Raw genomic sequence first — 26254 nt, forward strand, 5'->3', positions numbered from 1 at the left:
GTCTATGTTGTAGCATGTGTCAGAATTTCCTTCCTTTTTAAGGGTGAATAATATTCCATTTTGTTTATCCATTCATCTGTGGATGAACATTGGGTTGCTTCCACTTCTTGGATATTGTGAATAATGCTGCTATGAATATGAGTGGCAGATATATCTTCGAGAACCTGCTCTCAATTCTTTTGCATATATACCCCAAACTGGGATTGATGGATAATGTGGTAGTCCTATTTTTAATCTTTTGAGGACCACCGTACTGTTTTCCATAGTAGATGCACAATTTTATAATCCCATCAACAGTACACAAGAGTTAATTTTTTCCTTTTAATTATCAATTTTAAGTAAAGAGTTGATATATTCAACTCTAATGGTGGCAAATACATTTTTCCCTTTCTTTTTTCAAATACTATGCATGAATGGATTTTAATTTATTCAATAGTTTACAACTGTGATGTTGGGATATAATAAGAAATACATATTTGGTTTCTGTCCATGGTTCCTGGAACAGCTCTGGAGTGACAAAGGTGAAAGGAGCAACTTTTGTTATTCATATCAACCCCTTTCAACCCCACCAGAGTTTATGTTAATGAGGTGACTCTTGGAAAGCCGCTAAGGATGGGGGTGCTGGTTGTCAGGGGAACCAACCACGTGATTAGAAAGTTGCAACTTTCAGCCTCAACACTCCCCACCGCCACCCCACCCCACTGACCTCCAGGGAGATTGAGTTTTATCATCAAGGACTAGTAATTTAATCCATCACACCCAGTAATGAAGCCACCATAAAAATCCTAACGGAAGGGAGGTCAGAGAGCTTCCAGGTTGCTGAATACCTGGAGTGTTGGGAGGCTGGCATGTCCAGAGAGAGCATGGAAGCTCCCCGCCTGCCCCTGACCCCGTACCTTGCCCTATACATCTCTTCCATCTGGCTGTTCCTTAGTTGTATCCTTTTATAATAAACCCATAATCCAGCAAATAAACTTTTCCTGAGTTCTGTGAGCCACTTTAGCGAATTATTGAGCCCAAGAAAGGGGTCATGGAAACCTCCAGTCTATCGCCAGTTGGTCAGAAGTACTAGAAGCCCGGATTTGTGATTGACGTCTGAGTTGGGGGCAGTCTTGTGGGACTGAGCCCCTTAATCCACGGGGTAAGCACTAACTCCAGGCAGCTGGTGTCAGAATTGCATGGTGTGGAAGCCCACACCTTTGGGGTCACAGCGTTTTGTGGGTGTCGTGAGCAGCAGAGCACAGGAACGAGGGAGTGTCTCCTTTTTGACAATAATTGCAGTCATTCTTCGTGAATGTTCAAATTTAATTTGGGCAGTGGGAGATCCCTTCAAACCAGCTCCTTTGACCTTTGAAACACTCCTCTCAGTCTTCCCAGTTTTCTGGAACAAACCGCCCCAGTCCCACTTAGATTTCAGGATCAGCCATTCCTCCAAGGAGCCCAGGTTGCTTTTAGCGGGGAATGGTATGAGAGATCAAGGTCTGGGCGCCACGTGTGCTCAGTGCTCCTGGGGGCCATTGCTTCTGGGTCCTTTCAATGGACATAGGTGGGACATACTTTTTTTTGGATCATGAGGTCATATTGATATTGCCAATTCAAATTTAACATTAGAGATTTTTCTTAATTTCTTTGATTTTATTCTTGTATCTTCTCTTATTTATTTATTTTTTTTTATCTTTTTGAGGAAGATTAGCCCTGAGGTAACATCCACTGCCAATCCTTTTTTACTGAGGAAGATTGGCCCTGAGCTAACCACCATGCCCATCTCCTCTACTTTATATGTAGGGATGCCTGCCACAGCATGGCTTGATAAGTGGTGCATAGGTCCATGCCCAGAATGTGAACCGGTGAACCCCCGGCCACTGAAGCAGAACGCACGCGAACTTAACTGCTACACCACCGGGCCGGCCCCTCTTATTTTTTGTGTTGTATTTCTGCCCTTTCTTACACAAAAGGGAGCACACTAGACTCATTGTTCTGCACCTTGCCCTTTTCATTTTATCTCTCCTGAAGATCACTCTAAATCTGTTCGTCGAGATCTTCCTCATTCTTTTTTGTGGCTCAACAGCCCTTTAAAAAATTGTTTTTTATTGCAGAGATTTTCAACATGTACAAAATTAGAGAAGATAATGAACTCTCCTGTTCCCATCACTGAGCCTTGATAATTGCCAACATATGGCCAGTCTGCAACAGCAAGCTGTGAGTGTGGGGCCTGCAGGGTTGGGAGCGTTCAGTGCAGTGACCATGGGGGCAGGGACCACCCTTCTTCCATCCCTCTATCCCTTATCTCATGCCAGACACTTGGGGCACAGTGCTGTTGATTACTTTGTCTCCACCCACAAGGAGAACCAGGAGAGGAGTGGTCTCGGCTCACCAAAGCATGGACAGAGGTTGCAAGGCAGTGGCGTTACCAGAGGGGCAAGAGTGTGGAAGCACTGGAAAGGAGCAATTAGCACCCAAGGGAGTCACGAAGGGATTATGAAAATCTCAGCTGCACCTTGAAGGTGTCACATGTACCAAGGTGCGGGGTGGTAAAGGGCAAAGGTGAAAACGATGGGAACAGCTGAAGCATAGGGTGCGTGGGTGGGGCAGAGGCAGGAGGGGTGATGAGAATGCGGTGGCCTTGCATGTGGTGCTGAAGTCTAGGCTTCCCTGTGGATGGACAGTGGGAGATCATGGGGTGTGCAAGAGCTGGGCTGTGGGAAGAAGCTGCCCAGACTGAGATGGATGGGAGCGGGACACTGAGACATGTAGACAAGGCCGGAGCAATCTGACACAAGAGGGACGAGGACCCAAACTAAGCAGTTATAATGGCCATGGAGGAGGGGATTCTGAGGTGACCCATCAGACAGGGGCACAGCAGAGGATTCCCTAAGGGCCCTGGAAGGACCATGATGTCCTCACCCAAGATTAGAACTAGAGGAGAGGTAGGGGACGTGTGGGTGGGAGTAGAGTTCAGTTTGGACAGAGGTCTCTTTGTGAGCAGGGACAAAAGAGTCAGAAACCTCTGTTGGTCCTGGTGCCTAGGACATCCAGTCTCCACAGAAAAACCTGACAATTTGCCCCTGTGACACCCTCAGTGAGACTAAGCAGGGCAGGCACTAATCCAATTTTACAGAAGAGTAAACTAAAGTTCAGAGGGATTCAAGACCTTGACCCAATCAGGCTTCTAAGTGGCACAGCACCGCTGCTGGGGCTGCCCAATGCACAGGCGGAGTGGTCATTACTGCTCCACCTGGAGAACTCATGGCCGGGCTGGGGGGCCCACAGGACGCCAAACAGCCCCAACCCTGGCCAGTTTTATCAGCTCCAGAGTACGCTTCCCTCCTTGGTCTAAATCAAGGAGGAATTGGATTGACTGACAAACATTTACAGTGCTTGACAGTTCACAAAACTTTTGCATAAATCATTTCATTGATTCCTCACAACCAACTTACGCAGCTTTATTACTGTGATTTGACAGAGAAGGCTTACAGAGGTAAGGGCCCAAGACAGACACAACTAAAACACAACTAGTTTTAAACTGGGATCCAGAGCAGAGGTGCTTGAGTCTCCGTTTGCTGCTGTTCCCGCTATCCCACACCTCCTTCCACACAACCTCCGCAGCGCCCTCCCGCTAAAGAAAGGGGCCTGTACTGGAGGCTGCAGGGCAGGAAGCCCCTTCAGAGACCCTCTTGGAACTAAGGGGGCAGCAGCTCCTCTCTCCAGGGTTTCAAAGTCCCCTCAAAGGAGGGGAGGGTGAGACCCGACCTCCTCCGGCGCCCCAGTGTGTGTGGGGGAGGAGACAAGTGTGACTTGATTTTTATTTGAGGGATGGATGGCAGGGACAGGTTTATCATACTCCTCTGGTCATGCAACAGTATTAGGTGCAATTTTAGGACCACTTTCCTAACCCTCCCTCCGCACCATGAAAGCAACACGGCTCTTCACAGCCCAGCTTCCTTCTCTGACACGCAGCCTTCCGCTGGAGCGGAGCAGCCATAGAGCAGGAAAGACAAATGGGTTCCCTCTGGACTCAAGGGCTGGCAGCGGTGGCTGGGAAATCTGTTCCGGCCCCAAGAGGAGACCAGTGGCCACTGGCGCTGCCCAGGGGCTGCTGTGGGGCAGAGATAACAGTCACAGGAAGGGTGGGGTGGCAGGATCCTCCCAGGAGCCTGGCTTTCCCATCAACAATAAGCTGCTGCCCAGCCAGGGCAGGAGGTGATTCATCTCCCCCACTGTGTGGAGCCTGCTGGCCGGGCTCGCCAGGCACTGAGGCCTGTGGCAGCCTTGGCCAGGTGCCGATGCCTCTCCCTGTCCCTGTGTGGGCTGGGGATCAACCCCAGCCTTTCTGGTAACTGGCTTGACTTCAAAAGCCTGAGTGTGTCCAAGAAGTGGTCTGGGGATGGCTCAACTGCCTCCAAGGGAGCAGAGGCCTCGGCTCTTGTCTGAGAACTGGCTGGGTTTCAGGATCAAGGCAGGAGACAGTGGGAACCCGGGTTCTCACTCACTCTCTGGACTCCCACCTGCCCAGGCCAAGAGGTGTACACAGGGAGTGACCATGGCAACTTGTTGGGCCACCCCCTGTGACCAGTGCCATAGGCTTTGGCCACCCCATTATCAACCCTGAGGTAATAATCCCAAACGAGAAGATGGAGAGGGCACTTCAGCTTCCACATTTGCCTGAAAACGGACCGTAGAAGAGGCCACAGCATTTGAGATGCCAAGATGTAAGAATATGGCGCTTTTAATAGGGCGACAGATCCCAGGCGGGGTGTGGACATGTCCACAGCACCCCACTCCTCTGTGGCAATGTCCTTCTCTTGGCTAGAAGGCCACACAGAGGCTCCTTTCAGGGTGGCATCTGGAAAGCAGGTCCTAGTCCTGAAATACACAAAGTGGCACCTCCCAGTGGGCATCAGTCATTGGGCTGCAGTCTTGTCAAGTCTTAGAGTGGCTCCTCCCCTCCATGGAAAGGAGAATGTCCGAGCCATCCCAAGCCAGTCTCTTAGGTCACTGCTTGGCCTTCTTCACAATGGTGCCCACAGCAGAGATAACAGTGGTCTTGGAGCCACTGGCACTGGTGGTCACTGTGACGACAGCTGGCAAGGTTGCCGTGGTGGTAAGAATGGTGGGCTGAGCTATCGTTGTCACCGGGATGGCCGAGTCCCATTTGCTCTTTCTCTTTTGGGCATCTGGGAATAAGGCAAGAGAAAAGTCAGGACCAAGACAAATCAAAAAGCAACACTCCCTTTTCCAAGAGACCAGTGGTCAGAGCTTAGGGAACAGAAACTGACAGGGCCCCAGCCACAGAAAGCCAAGGGGAAGCCAGTAAATAGGGGACCCTACACCAGGCTCCAAAGCTGGCTCCCAAACCCTGGGCTCAGGAAAAAGCATAGCCAGGCCAGGCTCAGGCCCAGATCCCTGCTCCCCAGGACCAGGGGTGTCCGTTCCCCAAAACAAGGCAGGGAGACCCTTCTCCATCTGTGGCGTAGCCAGAAGCAGAAGCAGACAGGCCGCCTTCTACCTGCAACAGCTGTGCTGGCCGTGGTGGTGGTGGTGGCTGTGGCGTTGGTTGTGGTGCCTTTCTTGGTGCCCGTCACAAACTCAATCTGGAGGGGAAGAGAGAAGAAAGTAAGACCTGTGCAAACTGTTTCTCCACATCCTTTGGCCAGCCGTCTGCTCCCAGGGGACAGGAGTTTGGCACCATACAAAGGCGGCACTGAGAATGAGCTCTGCTGTGACTGTCTGGGGGAGGGAGAGGTGTCGGAGAGGCGCCTCAAGGGCATTTTCACTACTCTGAAGAGAACTTCCCCAAGAGACATCGGATCCCTCCCCGCATCACCACGTTTCTGCACACGCCCGGGCGCCCCCTGCCCGCCGCCCCACCTCACATGCCCAGGACCCTCCTCCTCCTCACACCCCGGACGAGGCGGTGCCCGCCCGCACAGGGGAAGGACAGCTCCGGTCCCCAGGCGCTGCAGACACGTCCCCGCAATAAGCCTGGGGTTTGGAAGGGGGAGGGAAAGAGAGAGAAAGGAAATTCAATCAAGGGTTAAGAATGAGAAACCCTTATCACCCCCTAGCACCAGCTCCCAGGAGGCTGCCAAGCCCCGCAGCCCCTCTGCCTGGGGGGTGAGTGGGGCGTCCTGGAGGCCACAGCTGCTGCAGGAGGGTCAGGTCAAACCACAGGTGGGAGGAGCTGGTATCCTGAGGCTTGGCGTTCTCTCTCGGAGACTCTGGCCATAAAGGGCACAGCGCCCAGAGGTCATTTGGTCTCCGAGAAAAATTTCTGTTCCTCGAAGGACCAAGACCACACTGCCTGGGAAGAAGTGGTGCACAGGGTTCTAAAAAGAGGGGTCACCTGGCCATCAGACACGCGACCTACAGAGAAGCACTAAGGTAGGCCACCGAGGTCAGCTCTGGAGGCCAAGAAAGGCACAGACCACAGCGCTCTCAGAAGGAAACACTAGCTCCATTCAGGCCAGGGAGGACACTGATGACCCCAAAGAGAGAAAGCCACCAGGGCTCTGCAGCTGTAGGGGCAGGGGAGGGAGGGTATAATGCAGCAACTACCAGGCCCCAAGAAACCAAATGGAAGCAACCAGGAAGTGTCTCCAAGCTAAGTTACAGAGGCTGGGAATCCAGCAAGGCCTGTTAGTCCACAAGGCACGTCTAAGGCAATGCTCAGAGCATCACCAGGCAATGAACCCGAGGGGTGCGGAGGGGGAGGGCAGGTGAGGGAGAACAGTCTGGAAGCCCTCTGGGCTTAGCCAGCAGGACCCAAGCACTCCAAACACCTGCCCTTTTCATCTAGGACATCTGTCCATCACTTACTTTGGTTCGCTCCTTTTTGGCCTTTTCCAGTTTGTCCATTTCAATCTTCTGGGCTTTGGCTACAAAGACAAGAGAAGCTCTTACAAAAGCAGCCCTGGAACAGCTCCCACACGAGGCGACACTTTAGGCTGCGGGACCCTAGTCCAGCACTCGCCTGCTTCCCCTGAGTTCTTGTTCAACGCACTACAGTGGCCCCCAGGCGTGGATGGGCTCAGCGTCCTTTCAAAATGGGTGAAATGAAGTGCCAGCCCTCGGCCAGCATAAAGCAGGTCCGGGGTGGGGGCTGTGCATCCCCTGTCTGGAGGGGTCAGCTGCTGTGAGCTCCAGCTGACTGTTGCCATGTGGGAATGCAGGCCCAGCGTGGAATACCTTCCCACTGACCAAGAGAAGCTGGAATTACAGATTTTTAGGTAAAATGTTGGCATTCAATTCAAATTAAAGCAAGACAAAACTTGTGTGGGCTAAACAAAACATCTCCAGGACAGATCTGGTCTGTGGGCTGCTGGTTTGAGACCTGTCCTTTCAGGGCTTAGCCACTTTGAAATTCGTCCCAGTTCACCCTAATGGGCCCCTTGAAAAAATGCTGGACTCTCGCTGACCTCAGAACATGCCACCCCCCTGCCTAGGACTCTGTTTACACCTGCTTGGCTAGCCTCTATATCTTCAAACCTCAGCTCGAACACAGCGTCCTCAGCGAGGCTGTCCCATCCCCTCGGCCTGGTTAGGTGGCCTTGCTTGCACCCCCATCATCACAGCACTCATCACTGCTGGAATTACTCCTTCAGTCCTCTGCCTTCTTTGCTGGATCATAAGCCTCATAAGTTAGAGGTGGAGTTTGTCTCGTTCAAGACTGTACACCCAGCTCCTGAGACGTGGCTGACACAGAGGAGACCTTGAAATATGTGTTGCCTGATGACTGACTGACTGGATGGTCAGACAGATGGATAGATAGCTGGATGGGAGGTGAGAAGGATGGACAGATGGAAAGATGGATGGATGAAGTGGATGGACAGATGGATGGATGGCTATCTACCTAATGCCTCATAGTAGGAGTCCTCGGACCAGCCATGGGGGTCAAACATATCCTGAAAAAGAAAAGGTTAAGCCTGCAGTCAGTAAGGGCCATTGGATGACAAATGACTTAGAAACCCAAGTCCCTTATCCCTGAGTTTTTCCATGGATCCCTGTGCCTTCATGGGCACAGGGGCTCAGCTGTTACCCTTGGTCTCCAGCCAAGGGGGTGGCCAGTTTGTTCTTAGGAATATGCCAGCAGTGACGTGTTCGTCCACGGGCTGTTCTACAGCAGCACAAGTCCCCACTCAGTCCCTAACTGATCAGGGGCCCAGGGGCAAGGTCTGGTGCTGTAATCTCTTTACTGGACCACTTCAGAGCAACAGAGGGCAAACAAGAGAGATGGGGACCACCAGTGCTGCTCCACAGACCTTTCCACGGCTCGAGGCTGAAGCCGGCGGAGCCAGCACAGGGCCCTCGATATCCTCCCTCACCCCTCACCTCTGCATGCGGGACATACCTTTGGGTAGTTTGTGCCGAGCTCATCAATTGCACAGAACTGGATCAGCTTCTCATAGATGCTGAAAGAAGAATACCCCAAGGCACTGAGCAGGCTCTCATCCCACGGCCCTAAGTGGCACCGGATTTCAAGAGATCAGAACCATCCCGCTCCTGGGTTCAGACGAAACCTTCAAACCCAGCTGAATTGTCTGAAGCAAGCTTCCTGATGGGAGGGGAAATGTCTACTGGCCTGACATTAAAAGTCAGTTCTGGCCCTCTACCCTCCCAGAGAGAGAGACTCTTAGCCACGGGCCAAGACAAGTATGATAGTGAGGTGAGGGCTGCGTTTTATTGGTCTTACTGGGACGTCTGACCTTCGGTTTGCATGGGTGGCTTGGGGCTAGTGGTTCAGGCCCATGCAAGGGCCAGGGCAGGTCCCTGATGTCACCACACCAGACTCTCTCCTAGATGTGTTACTTGCTTAGGCACTGGATAGAGTAAGACCCAGACATAGCTCGGTTCCTAAAACCTCTCACCTGTATGCAGAATCAACTTTTTAGAGATGGAAGAACTCACAGTAATTGTCTAGTCCAATCCTCTCATTGTATAGACGAGGAAACTGAGGGCTTGTGAGGGCACATACTTTAGGAGCAGAGTAGGGACAAGAACCCAGCCAGGCCTCCCCCATTCCAGTCCAGGTCTCTCGGCTTGCACCCTACATACTGGTTTATGTGTTCTGCCTGGATCTTAAACGGTAAACCTCTGGCTAGGTTAACGCAGTCTGGGTGATGGTTCCTTTGGGCTCAGGTGGAATCTTAGCTGGGCCTCTCTCTGCCACTTACATGGGGGCATCCTGGTCCCTAGTCCAACATCAATGACTCAACTGACCCTGCTGGCTCACAGGAAACTCACCTGGGGTTCCGAAACTCTTTCTTCCTTTGGATAATATAGTTCATATCCATTCCCTCCTTTATCTTCCGCTCATAAAGCTTCTGGATCTTGTCCTATGGAAGAGAAACAGAAGAGCCCTTGTGACCCCACCCCACCCCCTCACAACCCCAGTCTGTGGTCATGTCTGCTGTGTGGACGCACGGACACAGGAGATTCGCAGAGCCACGTGCAGCCCTGCCCCAGCCATAGTATCTTCCTCTACCTAGCCTTTGACCAGTGCCAAGCACAAGTAAGATAAACTGAGACTAGTGTGTTTTCGTTTTGCTTTCTCTTGACTGCCTCTGGATGGCTAGTAGAGTAGTAAAAAGGTCTAGGCAGAGAAACCACGGAGAAGACAAAGAACGAATCCCCAGCTGGTTAATCAGCTCCTGAATCATCCGAAAAGGAGTTTCAGGCATTAGAGTTGATAGGCAGGGGCTGAATGAACACTGCTTCTCAATTTGAATGTGGGGTTAAGTCCTCAGCGGGAGGTCTGCAAAGGCTACGTCCTTGGAGGAAGGCAGGAGCAGAGGTTTTGGATTTGGTCTCATAAACTTTCTTGAGTGTCCTTTGTCGGGAGGCTCACAGATGGTTGGGCTCCACCACTGTCAAGACGCACCATCAGGGGTCAAACACCCACCCCCCACCCCATGCCAGGCCCCTGCTCTGGCTTTCGATGGGAAACAGGAGAACCACCTGGCAGGGATCCAGGACAGTGCCACAGGTGTCCCAAGGCCCATGAAGACGATGCCTGCAACAGATGGCATCAGCACCACCCAGTGCGTCAGGAGGCCCCAGAAACCTGAGTCTCAGAGCAGGGCCACCTTGGAGGAGGAGCCGTCTTACCCAGGAGGGCTGTGCCAGCCCAGGTCAAGGTCTCTTTGCAGCCTCCCCCACTAGATAAACATACACTCTCCAGAAGGAAAACATTTGGGGCACTCTTCACCCGCAAGAGGAGGTGGGCAGGGTGGGAGGTCCCGTGTGACGCCCTTTGGGAACATCAGGAGAGGTGATCCACTCCTTCTGTCAGAAGGCCGAATCTTTCTGCTGAGACCGGCCAGAGGAAGCACTGAGTTGCATAGAGGGGTTTGTAATACACTTACCAGGGAGGAGAGAAGCCAAAAGTGACAGACCTCAACATTACCTCTCCAAGGGTAAGAGAGGGAGGCCTTGCACGGAAGGCTCCGCCAATCGAGGCGGACCTACGTCTTACAGATGACTTTTCTGTGTCTCCCAGGCTATCAGATGGGTTCTCCCACCTCAGGGGAACTAAAATGTTTCCTCAGTGTCATCGTTTCTACTGTTAGGAGGATCTAAAAAGGAGAAATCTGAACTTGAAGGCCGAGCCAGCTGGTTGCGTCTACCTGGTAGATTGCTGGACTGTCCTTACAAGCTGTGGCTTGTTGCTTGGGGTGGAGGTGACGCTATGCTGGGAGTTGGTGGGGGTAGACGACTCAGCAAAGGGAGACTTCCGGGAAAGATGCGCTGTGCCCCTAGTCCCGACTCCGGCCCCACCCCAGCCCGCTGCATTCCGCAGCCCCAGGTCCCATTAGTCATCCATCCGTTAGGGTGGTGCCAGGGACTTGCGGTGTAGCCAGAGGCACCAGTGAAAGCTACAGGATCAAACGTAGAGCAGGTGGACTGGGTACCACTAGTGGGCAGCCTTTGGTGTCTGCCCTATTGTTTGTCACAAGGTCCCACTCACAGGGAAACCCAGAGGGACAAGGAGAAACAATCACCGAGATTGAAAAGGAGGCGCAAACCACAGCTGTCCCTCAAGGTTCTGCTCCCAAGGGAGTAACTGCACTAAATGCAAATCTCCTTGGGATTTGAAAACCTCAGGTCAGGTCTGTATGAGTTTTGTCAGGCAAGAAACGAAGCTGGTTAACTGGCATTCTAGGAATAGGAGGATAGGAATTTTATGCATATAAATGCCTGTGTTTTTACATTTCCATAATTTGTTTATCTTACAGTCTGATGGTCCCTCAGTTTCTAAGCAAAGTTCCTTCTGAAATGTTCCGATTGGCTCAGCTGGGTTGCAAGAAAAGGTATGTTATTTTCTCTGGCTAGGCTTAGGGCCTGACTGATGGCAATCTAGCAGGTCCTAGCTACAGCAGCAACAGGTGGTGTGGCAGAGGGCGCAGTAAGTACAGACTCGACTCCTGAGAGTGAGCTAAGGGAGGTAACCAGGGCTGCAGGCTCCTTCCCACCTGGGCTGTTTCTTTCACGGAAGCCTCTTAAAGTCAGACCAAACCAGACACCTGACCCAGGCCGCCTCATCTACATGTGCCTCAGCAGCTGAGCTCTGTGCTTACTTGTAGGTGATTTGAACATCTGCCAGGGGGTTCAGGCGGAATCTTGATTTCATCAGGCGACATGTTCCTGACTCTTTCAGAAAAGGAGGCTGTTGAGAGAACAGAAAGAAAAATTCTGTGTGTGTGCGTGCGCGCAGGGTGTTAGAATGGGAGACAGGGCCAGTCCCGGTGGCCTAGTGGTAAGTGTGGCGTGCTCTGCTTTGGCGGCCCGGAACTATACCACTTGTCTATCAGTGGCCACGCTATGAAAGCAGCACATATACCAAATAGAGGAAGATTGGCAACAAATGTTAGCTCAGGGTGAATCCTCCTCAGCAAAAAAAAAAAAAAAAGAAGAAGAAGAAGAAAAAAAAGAATGGGAGACAAAGAAAATCATTAAAAGAAAAAAAAAAGAAAGCACACACAATGTTTTCAGGGAGGGAGGGTAAATGCTATGAAAGAGTAAAACAGGGTGTTCAGAGCGGCATCTCCGAGAGGGTGTTATTTGAGTGGAGATCAAATGACCAGAAGGAGTCAGCATGTGTCAACTGGAGTGAAAAGTTCAGGCAGAGGGTACAAGCGTAATGAATGCGTGCTACCACGTCACAACAGTTAACTCTTAAGAAAGGGGATGTCCAGGGGCGTGCCGGGAACTGTTTAGTAAACAGCTGGCAGTCGGAGGTGGGGTGGGGAAGAGCCACGATCTGCAGCATCTGCCAGCTTCGGTGGTGCAAATTCCTGTGATGGCCAATTTCAAGCTACCAACGTGAAGGTGCTGCAGCCAGGGCTGGGAAGAGACGCGCACCGCTGGCTCACAGTGCGAGCAGCTCCAGTCCCCCACTGGCTGTGTCCCTAAAACACCCTCCAGGATTCTGGAGACTCAGAGTTGCTCACTGCCATCCTTCTTGCCTCACGCTATTCAACCGAAAGGAGAGAAGCCAGGTTCAGGGGTCCCTAGGCTTTCAGACTCAAAGCCTTCAAAACTGCCATGTGCATACTGTAAATGACATTTGAAAAATAACCTGCTAGTTATTAGCTTAGAGTTTTTAAAAAATAAACCAATCAACCCTCCTGGGTCCATCTCACTCTTGGGAACAAAAGGCCTGATTCTGATGTGAAGAACCACAACTCCCTCGGAGATCTGCCCACCCAAGTTCTCTCTCTCTTTCTCCACTCCCTTCCCAGCAGTCTTGGGCCACCCTGGCGACTGCAGAGTCGCTCTGGATCACTCAGACAATGCACCGTTTGTTGCAAGATTCTGTCTGTGCTCTTTAAAACATTCTCTCATGAAAAGGACCATACAATGAGCAAATAGCAGGCGGAGTGGGGTGGGGCAGGATGAAGGGGAAGAATGAAGAAACCAGCACTAATAACACCCAGCAAGTACTTGCTGGGTGCCCACTGTGTGCCAGGCCCCGGGTGAGACTATGGCTTAGCCCAGAGTGGCTGCCCTGCCTGGGGATGGCCTAGCACTGCCCTCCCCTTCTCCACTCCCAAGGCTGGGTTAATTATTTCCTTAGCACATAAGGTGCTTTGATCTCCTCTTAAGAGCTTCACTGTTACTGTACAGAACTCAGCGCTGAGCAGGGCTGAGGATACAGCTCCGGGCTTCGCCAGTCTCAGCTGCTGCCATACGAGCCCGCACAGACTGCAAACACTGAGGCTGGGGCCCAAGCCTGCAGCAGTCTCATAACAGGGCTCCATGTGCCAATTCTCACTGTCGTCAGTGGATTTTCACTGGACACACCCCAAGAACAGAGCACTAGACCTGCCATTTTGGGTGAGGGCAAGAGGACCAAGACTCGTGACATACCCTGCTGTGGACCTGAGACCCCAGTGCAGCCCAGGGGCAGTTTCCACCCTGGGCTACATGCTTCTCTTTTTCCAGCACCTTCTGTCTCCTGACTCCTGAGGCAAGAGTGACACCCAGATCTGGCTGGAGTTCAAGTCTCGTCCTGACTTCCTCCTTCCTCTTAGCTCTGGGAGTGGCAGGAGTTCTAAGCCCAAGGCTCAAGCAGGCTACAGAGGCCAGCTGAGAGTGGAATTAGCTGGGATGAGATGGTCCTCGTATTTTATGAGCATCAGCAACAAAAGGAAGAGGGCCTGGGTAAGCTTTGGGTACACAGCAAGGAGGGTTAAGCTCTTCCCTGGGGTGGAGAGTGTATGTGTGCACGTGACAGAGAGACAAAGAATGCCCTTTGGCGTTTGCCAGGAAAGCCTTTTGGAAAAACAGGGTGTGACACTGTTGCCATAGCAACCCAACCACACTGGGGCTCAAATGGTATATAATACGACAGGGGGAGGGAGAGCCCCTCCTGAGCTCCCAGGCTAGGAACAAGAGAATTCCTAAGAAGCAACTGGCAAATGAAGGGACACATTCAGGAAACGAGAGAACAGTGTATCTCACAGACTTCGTGAGCAATCTTTCAGTGGTTCTCTCTTTCCTAAGTCCCAGGACGACTCTAAAGAAGACTGCGATCTATTTGAGCAGCCACAGAGCCTCAAACCATTTTCCCAGGAAATACATCGAGAAGTGTGTCTAGGCACTTGGGGGCAGCCTGTGTCTGTGGCTGCTCCTGGGCCTGCTGAGAGCTTTCTAGGAGGGCAGCCACACTCAGGATCTGAGAAACCTGCTGTTGGGTGACTCACCCCTTGTGCACGCCCGAGTCAGAAAACCGATGGTATCCATAGCTGCCAGGCACGAATCTGAGCCGCAACAGCTAGTCAGCTGGGCTTTGTAATGGGGGGAGTGAAGGAATGCCGGGGGGTACTGTGGAGTTGTAAGCAGGAGGCAGTGGAGTGTCTCTAGCTCACTAGAGACGTGGACAACCCAACTGGATTACCACCCAGAGCCACAGTTCCAAGCACATCTGTGGGGCTTTGGTGGGGCACCCGGAGGGGACGGACAAGGAGTGTAGGCTCAGCTCCGTCAAGCAGCTACAGCACTGCAGAGATCTCTGAGTCAGCTCTCTGCTTTCTTTTGCTCCATTAAGCCTGGGGCTGTCTACACATATGAAAATGCCTCCCACACCAGGGGAGCAACCTGAGAGTGCCACATCCAGAGAGATTAACAAAAGGAGCCGAGTTTAGGCAGAGGGGCTGACAACCACAGCCCCGTGAGTGGAAGCCACTCTGTACAGCTAAACTACTACCTCCTCAGTGAGAAATGGTAAGAGTCATGAAGACTGCGGCTTAGAGATCTACCTGTGTCCTCCATGGGGGAATGGAGAAAGAAACTGCAGTGTGATCCTACAGTGAAATAACACTTAGCAATCAAAAGAAGAAACTGTGGATATGCGTAACACCGTGGATGGATCTCAAAAATATCACTGTAAACGAAAGAAGCCAGACCAAAACAACAACAACAAAAGACTATGATTCCATTTGTATCAGTGGTTCTCAACTGGGGTCAATTTTGCGCCCCCGCCAAAGGGACACTGGCAATGTCTAGAAACATTTTTCCTCATCAAATGTGGCAGTCCGGGGGGGTGGGGGCGTGGGCGGGGGAGAACACTATTGGCATCTGGTGAGCAGAGACCAAGGATGCTGCTAAAAACACTGTACAACGCACAGGCCAGACCGCCACAACAAAGAATTATCCAGCCCAAAATGTCAATAGTGCCAAGGTTGAGAAATCCTGATTTACATGAAACTCTAAAAAAGGTAAAACTATAGTGAAGAAAGTAGATCACTGCTTGCCTGAGGCTGAAGGAGGACACTGTCTGCAAGGGGAGGGGTACAAAGAACAATTTGGAGCGATGGAAATGTTCTGTATCATGACTGTGGTGGGGGTTAACACGATTATATATATCTGTCAAAACTCATCAGATGGCAGACTTAAAATTGGCAAGTCTTACCCTATGTAAGTTATACCTCAATAAAGCTGTTTTCAAAAGTGGTGAAGAGAGAAAAGGTAAAAGCTGGTTGCGGAAGTCCAGACTGCAAAGGCTGACGCCCACACACACACATGCCCCGCTGCTGAGCAGTGCTCTAAGAGTGGAGGGCACTGCTGCATGCGGCTCCTAGGCTGCTCTCTGACCCCACCCCCACCCCCAGTTTCTTGGTAATGAACAGCAGAGATGGGAGTGGTGGAGCAGGGGGGGCGCCAAGGCTTGAGTCCACACCTGGCCCATGGATCGCCTACTCAGAGGCGGCCACAGGCTTCCTGGCAAGGGCGTGCTCTGCTTCCTCCACCCACAAAGCCAACAGGTGTGCTCTTACAGCACCATTTTCTAAAGAGCAAATGCTAAGGTTTTGGGAAAATTCTGGTTTTTATAGGATTTGAAAGGTGAACACTCCATTCATCAGGAAACTCAGGGATAAGCAGAATCCTGCTGAGGGTCTGGGCTGCTGAACGGTCACGTTCCTACCCAATCCTTCCTCAGATGGCAAATACCACAGTTTTCACTTCTTTTACTTAGGAAATCCAGGATGGGTCCCCACTTCCCATCCCCAGGGAAAGGATCTTGTCCAGAAAAAGGACGGGTTGGAGGGGCTGCAGGAAGCTGCATTTCCAGGCTGAGTCCTGGGCTCCCCAGGGCCAGAGTAAGAGAGCTGCAGGGGCTCCATTCGCAAGCGCAAGGGCAGGCTCTGAGGCTGCCTGCAAAGCAGAAAGCGAGCTTGTGAAGATCAATGCGGCAGGCTGGGAGAGAGTCACAGTTGCCACAGAGAGGGAAGGTCAACCCCGCGTGAGGTTTGGCCAGGCTTTGGGAGAGCTGTTACAAAGTCCATGGCCAACCTGAAGTTGCTGAGGGACTTTCTAAAGGACTTCTAAGAGGCTGGGCTAACACAGGACTGGGCTGACATGTGTGCTGTTTTACAGAAACATAACCGCCCTGTCCTTCCAAGTCACAAAAGGTCCCAGACTCCAGGGGCTACATAAGGCATGTTCCCTCCTGGGGACAGAGCAAAGTGCCAGCAGAGGCCACATGTTTGTTCCTTGAGCAGGTGAATTTGCCAGCAGGGAGGGGAGGAAGGGGTATAAGGACAGAGGATGAGCTCAGGGCACACGAGGAACGAGGTCTCAGCTGAAGGTGGCCCTGAATCCCTCTTGACAACACTGGCAACTGACCAGAGCCCAATGAACCGCAGCACGAACATGCTTTTCAAAGGAGAATTGTTCCCCGGGTGTCTTACCCAGCCATCTTAGGAAATGCCAAAGGCCCTGGGAGAGTATGAAGAGACAAGGCTCACAGCAGAGCAGCTGCCTTGGCCGAAGCAGGGAGAAGCCCCAGCAGCCTGCATGGCCGGAAGCCAGTTTGTTCTGGGCAAGGCTCAGAAATAGGCCCCCTGGGGTACTTACCGACCAATTCCTGGGGGTCTCGCTTTTCTACTTCTGGATTATCCTGCAAAAGAGAAACAGAAATACCAGGAGGTGAGCCGGGGCTCCTGACTATAGTTACTCTCTTCACTGAGACCACTCAGGATTTTTAAGGGAGAGAAAAGGTGAAAGCACCACACGGAGCCCTAGAGTGAGCCGCTGCTTGGGGGGCCTTCTGGGACCCCTGAACCTCTAACCCCCCTTCTTCCTTCATCAGAGCAGCCAGGATGCTCCAGACGCCCACTTCAGTCTCTCCTCCAAGGCCTCCAGCAGGGACCAACACCCAGCAACGCTGAGGAGAGCAAAGGCCAGCCATCCGTCACCTGCACACCTGGATCCTGCCCGCCGCTCTCCCCTGGGGCCTGGCCAGCCACCTGGGAACTCTGCCACCCCCGCCTGGGACTGAGGAAGCAAGAGGTGGCTGCTTTATAACACGAGAATCTCAAGATGAAAACACAAAAGGTTGTCTGCTCCCAAGTGATTTTTCTTGCTTTTAGTTTAAGCGAAAAAGGGAGACTTTATCATATCAGAAGGGGGTAGCCGATGGAACTCTGGAGCAGGCACGTAGCAGGCCTTTAGTAAGTGACCGAACCAAGCCCCAGAAAGGCCCTGGCCCGGAGGCAGCTTCTCTCTGGCTCTCCTTGGCTCACCTCTTAGCTCTCTTTACACTGGCTTTATATTCTCTCCACAGAAAAGCCTTCTCTGATCCTTAATGCAAACTACTGCCCCGTAACACCCACGTCCACACGTCCTTCAGCTCTGGCTACGTGCAGAAACCTAAGAGGAAAGGCTTCTTACAGACGCTTTTCTGGACTTGCTCTGTATTCCGCGGCCCAAAGTAGATGCTTCACCTAGACCAAGTCAACCTGTAGAGGACCACGGCCCAGCCCTGTCACAAGCCGGGCACAGCGGGGAGACAGGCCTTCCCGCGCCGCCATCACCTCAAATGTACAATGGCAAGAAGAGACTTTTTTCCCCCAATTCTGGGGAAACTCAGCCCCTCACAGTTAGATCAGGGGTCTCAAATGCCATTAAACACTACTGATCAAAGTGGCAGAAGCTGTGCTCACAGGAAGCTGTTGAATCTCATTTCCTTGCCCTTTGGTTGGTGAGGGAAGAGACAGGACAGTAATAACTCCGGAACAAGACGGGCACGTGGAAACAGCTACAGAGCTCTGTGCACTCTACTTACACAAGGAAATGTTACAAGATAATGTCTCAGAAAGGAAAGTGCTGGAAAGCCACCAAACCCTCTCCCACACTATGGCTCCATGCTAAGACCAGGGGGCTAGTTCTTAGCCCCCTTCCCCAAAAAGTCCCTCCTGATTCTGGGACAGGCCCAAACCCCCTCATTCGTCTGAACACTGCGGCTATTCATTCGACCTGGACAGGCATAACGTCCAGGTCAGGCTGCTTAGCAACCCATCTCCTCTAGCCACCCGCCCCTGCCAATCAGGTGGGCAAAGAGGAGGCGCGTCTGGAGGATTGCCACGCCAAATTCAGGTTGGTCATCAATCAGCTACTCTATAGAGAGTGCCAGTCTCCAGGGACCTCACAACAATCCCTTTGTAGCAGTGACTCTGGAGGAACCAATATGAAAAAGTGTGGCAGTAACAAAATGTGGGACTGTGAAAGATCCCTAAATTTCCCTCCAGGGGACAGCTTTCCGGGTGCTAATGGTGGGAAAATGTCAGTGGGTACATCCTCCCTCCCCTCCCTGGCCAGTTGGCTGGCCACGAGGAGGACTGACCGTTTACTGTTCAAAGGCCCCCTGGGGGCTCTTTCCCTGAAATGCAGAGCTGAGGAAGGAGGCAAGATATCCATGTTGGAATTCTCCGTGTCTATTCCAGAGGCACAGGAAGTTAGTCACGGAACGTGCAAGGTCTCTTCAAAGGGGGAAATACTTGTTTACCCAGGGGCTCCCAGGGTACGTAAATGGCCATGAGCCTCCCTGGAGCTTCTGGCAGCTTTTGTGACCCCGGCAATGGGGGTGGGTGGGGGTAGGGGAGGGCTGGGGATTCCTGCATTTCACAAGGTCCTTGTCTGGCTTGGCTGAGGTTGTTCAGTCATGTCTCTGGGAGAAAACAGATGATGGGGCAAAATCACAAACAGGAAGTTTTCTTTCCCCCATCTTTTAGTCCTTCCCTTTTTGACTTGGCTTCTCATTCCACCACAATTAATCTTTCTACACAGATCACAAAAAAAAAAAAGATAAACTTGGTAGTTGGTTTCAACTTGCCCACAAGTATACTCTTTGCTTTCCCGTCTTCATGCCATGTGCACATGCGTGCAAACACACACACACACACACACACACACAAAATGGTGGGGCGTGCCCAGTGTGCACCCTGAGATCCGTGGAGCCACGGACTCTTACTCAATCCCAAACCCAACATCCCCAGGAACAAGTCCCACCCCAACTTCAGTGGAGCAGTGGAATCCAGCTCCACGGTTCCTCCGAGCAAAGTGCCAACCAAGGGAATGTGGACCCAACTCCAAGCGCGAGAAGATTCTCCTGCCTTAAGAGAATCCTATATGCCAAATGCATAAATGAGCCTCCACAAACTGGAAGCCATACAATTCTGCATAAAGGTTTCCTGGAAAGACTTTGGAATCTGTGCTTGCTCAGATTCCCCATTTGTGTCACAGGCACCCGTGGGACTTCCAAGGCCCTGGAGAATCAAACAATGGGAATCTGTGCCTCCTGGTGGCCACACCTTGTTATGTTTTAGAATGTAATTCTTCTGCCCTCTGACACGAACAGGCTGGGCTGTGAGCTGAGCTAAGCTCCTGGGCATGTGTCACTGTATCAAAGTGACCCTGAAGAAGAAAGCCAACAACCAAGTTCCTTGGGATCCTAAAGCAGCTTAACCCTACACCCTGCCTGAGCACGGAGGAGAGCTTGATTATACCCCACAATGAAGGGCCTGGAGCCACAGCATCACGTCTTCAAATGGAGCTGGGTCCAGGACTTCAAGCACTGCTGAAGAAAGCTGTGCTAGGGAGGGGAGCAGGGTGTCTGGAGAGACCACTCAGGAGGGGTGTCAAATACCCTAAAGACGCTTTTTAGAACCATTGACACTCAACTGCCCACTGAGGCAAGTCTCATCCAATGACAGCAGCCTCAGAGGAAGACAGGACTGGGGGAGGAGGCCCACACTCAAGATGAATACCTAGAGAGACATCCTCCTACGAGTTATGCCTCAGATACCAGGAATTCAGTACAAAAATTAACTGAGCACCCATGATAGTTATCTTGGAAGCCAGCCACAATGTCAGAAAAAACATCCGAAGAAGTATTTAAAATGATGGAGCTAAGGAGATAGAAAGAAGGTTCACATTACTAAACTGCCAGTAGTTCAAGAAACCGGTTTTACAAAACCTGCAATAGGGAGAGATTCTTGCTGTGCCCTTCAAGAAGCAGGAAGAGAGCAGTTAGAAGGACACAAGTAAAAAGCAGCAAGAACCCACTGTTCCTTTTCTTCCCGCAAAGCAGTGTTTTGGAATGCAAAGGGGACAGCTGTCTTGACTTGTATGAACCCATCCCTCTGGCTTCCAGGTGGCTATTCCCAGTTGGTCAAAGTAATGAACTCAGCCTGGAGATCTGTTTACCAGACAGTTGTCTGCGTCAGCCAGGAGGCATGATGCCCACAGCCCGGAGACCTGGACAGACCTGGATGTGAGAGCACACGCCCCTCAGACGTGGCAGGCAGATGGGTTTTCACCCAGCTCTTTAGGAAGGTGAAAACAAAGCATCCAACTGAGGAGAGCATCTCACCTAGCAGCTCCTAGGAGAAAGGGCCAGGAAAACCTAGTAGGCTCTCTAGTTCAAGTCCAGTTAAGATACAAAAGAAAACAAAATCCACAGCTTCCTAAGAAGCCACGTGAGAAGACAAGAAAGGGAGAAAGAGAGCTCTGAGCTGGTCAAAGAAACCAAACTCTGAGGCAAGGCCTCCTCTTCTGACTGTCTGCATCCTTCCAGCCTCCCAGCCTCACCAGAGACGAAGGTCCCACCAAACAGGGCATGAGGTGGCGCAGCAGGCTGGGGGACGTCCCCAGAGAACAGTGATCCGAACCTGCCAATTTTGGTTTCTTAATCAATTGTGTCTGAGACTTGTAAGAATGCCAGTCACGGCAGGGGCCTTGTTCTCAGGAATTACAGAACCTAGAATGTGACTCCCCCTGCAGAGAATACAAAAGTCCAGCCACCGATGAAACTATGACTGGAGCAGAGGAAGGAAGTAAAAACAATATGGCTCCATGAAGCGGGAAAAGCTGCCATTTGAGCTGGGAGGATTTACTCAGCAGAGAAGTACCAGGTTCTGGTAGAGAGAATGGAAGTTTATTTACAGCCAACAATGCTTCATCAACCCTTCCTGGAACCAGCCCTACAGAGCACACTCAAAGGTCCAGCGTCCAACTTGAGACAAGGCAACGCAGCCTCCAGAAGCTGGATTCTGCCAAAGCGAAACGTTGCTCCCAACTGTGGGAGTATTAGGCACAGAGAAAGCACTCTGAACAGAGGGAAAAGGGCAGCCTCCCCCCCCCAGCTGGGGGAAGAATGCTACAGACTGTATATTTTCTGTTGGATGATGTAATCCTGTATCTTAAAAGTAGGTGGTGGCTCGGGAGGCGGATTAGTAAAACAATGCCTTCCAAACCGTATATTCTCTCAGACCTGGGACTGCCAAGCAGTCATAAAGTCCTCATGATCTGTCACTTAATGAGCAGAGTACCTGCTTAAAAATGAATCCTCACTGTGGCCTGAGGCCCCAGGGGGACTCCCTGCCGACCATTTCAGCCTCCTCCTCCCCGCCAGCAGGGCCCTGGCAAAGCCCGCTCCCTGGAACGCCCGCCTCCCCACTCTTGCCTAGTAAGCCCCATTGAGATGTTCAGACTTCAGACCTCGGTACACAGAAGGCTTCCTCCACCCCATCCCCACCTGTCCAATGGGGACACCTGCCCTACTCTGTGCTCTAACGGTCTGATTTACCACCGTGTTCCCAGCACCTGCAACAGTCAGTGCCCTGCCCACAACAGGTGCTCAAACACTGATGCAAAACACACACACACTCACACACTCTCCTTTCTAACGGGCCGGTGGGCAGTTTGTCTTGCGTCCAGCTGAGGCTTTTATAGGCACCTTCACCTGCACCACTTTAACCCCCGGACTCCAAACCTGTGCAAGCCCACAGTTAGTTTCAACGCGTGGTCTGGATGTCAGAAAGGGAGGCAGCAGAGGAACGAATAAAGGGGGCAGACTTGCAAGAAAAGGCGGAGACAGGATAGGTAGAAGGAAGAACGGGGTGGGGGAACCAATACTGAATTAAAAAAACCTTCAATCCAGCTTGCTGCTCCTAATCCTAAAACAAAAACACAGAATTACTATATAGTTAATAACTTATTTATTCCACAAATAGCCTATTGAGCATTTATTAGGTACCAGGCAATGGGCCAAACCCCGGGGATAGGACATGAACAAAACTCTCTCGAGGGGAGAACCGTAGGGCCTATGCTAAGCACTTCAACAAAGGACATCACTTAATTCTCACAACAGCCCCGTGAAGTTGTGGGCAGACAACAGTGCTGCTTCAGAAGCACCTGGGATGCCCAGGAAGCCACCCCCCCCCCGAAGGCATCGAAATGATAGTCAAAACAAGGTTTTCTGAGGTGCATGTGTGAGTCTTTCCGGTTGCCAAGAAAGCAGCAATTCTGGAACTTCTGTCAAAATATCTCCAAGCTCCAGAATAAAATTATTGTGGTTTGACAGACGTGGTTGGGGGCGCAGATTGAGAGCTGTCAGTAATCCCACGGCTCACTGGAAGTCAGTGAACTCAGGGCTGCGCCGGGACAGCCCCCACGGCACAGACACCCAGTGCAGGTTGTTTTGCCCACATGCACAGGAGAGCCCTGGAGAAAGGCCATCACCAGCACACTTCCTTCAGTTGTATCCTGTTGGCAAGGATTGGGCCACGGCCACCGCACACTGCCTGCCTGGGGATGGAAACACTCAACTTATCAGAAAAATGGGCGGAAGTTGGGGGGCCCACTTTGGATGCAATGGACTCACATTCACTCCCAGCTCACTGACGGGAAGGCTCACTCCCTGAGCAGAGAAGGTTGCTACGGGACAGGGTTAAACCGGGGCATCGGCCAAGACAAATTAAGCCATCTCTACAACTGGCCTTACAGACCGAGGCAAAGGCAGGGAAGGGGACAGGAAACAGCCTTTCTCTGTCTAAAAAATCTGGCTACAACAAAGCTGACATTGCTCAGCATGGCGCTGATGCTGTCACATGGAACCAACCAGACTTCAATGTAAACACAAAACTCTGGCCAAGAGCCATGTCCAAAGGGGAGACTTTAGTATCTGATTATTCCAAGAGTAATCTCAGATTTGATTCAAGACACTGTAAGATTATGAGGGTTTTTTGTTTTTTGTTTTTTCCTCCTTCTTCCCAAAGCCCCCCAGCAAACAGTTGTATATTTTAGTTATGGGTCCTTCTAGTTGTGGCATGTGGCATGCTGCCTCAAGAGTGGCCTGACGAGCAGTGCTAGCTCTGCGCCCAGGATCCAAACCAGTGAAACCCTGGGCCGCCGAAGCAGAGTGCACAAACTTAACCGCTCGGCCACGGGGCCGGCCCCAAGATTTTGAGTTTCTTAAAAGTTGTAGAAGATGTTCAGAGAAGGCATTTCCACTCCTCTTTCTCTCTCACCCCTGGGGTGATGGGTGGCTGTGTTTTCCACAAAACAGTGTTTCTATGCTTCAAGTTGTTATTTTTTTGGAGGGGGAAGGGGCTTGGAACCAGACAAGGACAAAGGGGACAGCTTTGTGAGGTCGAGGACAGCAAAGTGAAGTCTTTGAGACACACAACTGTACATGGCCATTAAATTACAAAAGGATTATCCTGAGAGGTCAGCTGCCAAGCTGACGTGTTAGGTTAACATTGGGGCAAATATAACTAAGACACCAGAAAGCCAACAGCGTGGAAATGCAAACTGGTGGTCACCTACATACTGGTAGGAAGAGGAATTAATTATCTACAGGGCCAGAAGGAAGGTCAGTATCTTTAAGGTACTGCTTAGGAAAAATTTACCTAAGGAATACAATGAGCAAAATTTACCAAAGTTAGGAATACAAATAAGCAAAATCTTACTGAACCCAGAAATCGCACAGCAGCGTTTCAAGGGTCATGGATTAAGACACAGAACGAAGGTAGGGAGTGCTGGATCCCTAAGGACAGGCAGCTTGCTTTCTGCATCATATAATTTCAAAAAGATAAATCCCAAAGGGGAGGGAGGCACCCCGCCACACCTTGGTTAGTAATCTGTGGCATCTAGGCCCAAAGGGAAGGAAGTATGTTGGGGCTTGCACGGCTGACGGGCGGGTGGATGGGGCATGCAGTGGCTCCTTCTTGGCTGCAGAACCACGCAGGAGTCGGGTGGGGCTTCTGGCAGTCTGAGCTTCAGTTGACCGGGAGCAAGTGCAGTCAAGAAGCCCCCCTGGCAGCGCAGTGGAGCCAAGAAGGGGGCTCAGAGGGAGAACAATGGTTGTTCTTGCCCTCTGCGTGAGCTCACAACTTCCAGCAATTACAACGTTTCTACAAGCGGTGTTCAGCTTGAGCTGTAGCCAGGCCCTCTTTGGAAGGTGGCAAGACAAAGGACCTACCTTGGATTTCTTTCATCTGGACAACAAAAGAGCTACTTCCACAGCCTGCCCTCTGTCTCTGTCCTGTCTGCTGCACCCAGACAGACCCACAGACCCCAGCCTGGAGTGGGTGGGTTCTCCTCAGCATAGAAATTCCCTGTCTCTCACTTCTGCAAGGGCAACCCTAGCCCTGTCAAAAACAAGGCATAAAGAAGGCCATTTGGCCATTCATCGTGGTGAGAGCAAGGAAATGCCAAATGTTAAATAGGCTTGGGCATTCTCAACAGTTCAAAGGCCTCACTACAATCGACAGCAAGAAGTTAAGAGTGGATGGCTCACAAATCAGCAATGGTCAAGGGCCATTTCCTTCTCCGGTCCTAGGTGAGTCATGCTGTAATTCTTTTTCTAATCAGCACTCAAAGGACCATGGGGTATAGGAGGCAAAACATGGGGGCAGGCAGGAAACAAAACCAAGACGCAAGGAGCAAGCATGCAGTCTCCCTCCCACACACTAAACAGGACTCACAAAAGCTAACATACATTATTCAAGTCTCACATAACCCCGTGAGACAGGTATTATTTCCACTTTACAGACGAGTAAATTGAGGCAAACTACAATGAAGCAGCTTCCTGCCTAGTAAACGGCAATGCTGGAATTCAAATCCGAGTCTGTCTGACTCCAAAGTCTAGTAATACCACTCCCCAACTTCTCACCTCCTCCCTCCCGCCTAGGAGGCTGCAAATAGTAACGGTTTCTGTGAAGCCCTGGGTTCAATCACTGGGGAAGCCAACATTAAGACAAAAGAGGAAAAATACCTCTCTAGGAATGACTCCGTAGCAGGTCACAGAGCAAAGGTGGTGTTAAACCCTCAACTTAAGGGGAAGACGGCCGGATTTATTACTTGTTAACTATGACGATAAGGAGGAACAGCTCAAGAGTCTGGTGCCCCAGTGAGTAACGTCTGAGTGGACCTGAACGGAAGGGCTGGTCCCGAAGACTTAATCATATAAACAGTGGGTGCCACCACCCCGTCCTTAGCCTAGAGACTTCCCGAGGGATCACAGAAGAAATGCTACCAAATCCTGAACCCTACTAAACCCGCCTCCCTTACTGTATGAACAGCCATATGGGCTTCTAAGGAGAACTCACGTTTTAAAGAATGAGCTATTTCTTTTGACCCATGTAAAGAATAAGACGTTTCCCGTCCATCAGAAAATCTCACTGGAAAGAAATTACCAGCACAGCATTTTATTTGGTAATAATTATAAAAATATACTCAGATTTTGCTACTATAACGTACTAATGCTGGATTTTATTCTAGTTAGCTGAAGAAAACATGAGAAAGACTAAGGGAATTGATGTGACAAAGCGTGTGGCCAATGACCGGTATCCCTACTGGAAAAAAAGTTGGTGTCTCAGCCTTTTTTTTTTTTTTTAGAGATTTTATTTTTCCTTTTTCTCTTCAAAGCCTCCCCGGTACCTAGTAGAGTATTTTTTTTAGTTGTGGGTCCTTCTAGTTGTGGCATGTGGGATGCCGCCTCAGCATGGCCTGATGGGCGGTGCCATGTCTGTGCCCAGGATCCGAACTGGCAAAACCCTGGGCCGCTGAAGTGGAGTGCGCGAACTTAACCACTCGGCCACGGGGTCGGCCCCTCAGCCTTTTTTTAATCATTCCCCATTTGGAGGTATTTAGGAAACTAAAAGATTTTTTTCTTATAGTAGCCTTATTGAGA

The 26254-nt window shown here is 51.2% G+C and overlaps 1 protein-coding gene across 2 annotated transcripts in view; it reads right to left on the reverse strand.

Moving 5' to 3' along the window:
• Window positions 1-3418: 3418 nt before the first annotated feature.
• SAP30BP (SAP30 binding protein) overlaps window positions 3419-26254 on the reverse strand; it is a 34145-nt gene continuing 11309 nt past the window's right edge. For both annotated transcript variants that reach the window (XM_001495435.6, XM_023652017.2), the window contains 8 exons: window positions 16855-16897; window positions 11574-11662; window positions 9241-9332; window positions 8348-8408; window positions 7850-7901; window positions 6817-6875; window positions 5507-5591; window positions 3419-5174 (listed from right to left, as the gene is read on the reverse strand). In XM_001495435.6, coding sequence (XP_001495485.1) covers window positions 4993-5174; window positions 5507-5591; window positions 6817-6875; window positions 7850-7901; window positions 8348-8408; window positions 9241-9332; window positions 11574-11662; window positions 16855-16897 — 663 coding nt within the window. In that variant the 3' untranslated portion in view covers window positions 3419-4992. The remainder of the gene's footprint in view (window positions 5175-5506; window positions 5592-6816; window positions 6876-7849; window positions 7902-8347; window positions 8409-9240; window positions 9333-11573; window positions 11663-16854; window positions 16898-26254) is intronic.

This window comes from Equus caballus, chromosome 11 (genome assembly GCF_041296265.1).
Source record: "Equus caballus isolate H_3958 breed thoroughbred chromosome 11, TB-T2T, whole genome shotgun sequence".
Lineage (NCBI taxonomy): Eukaryota > Metazoa > Chordata > Mammalia > Perissodactyla > Equidae > Equus > Equus caballus.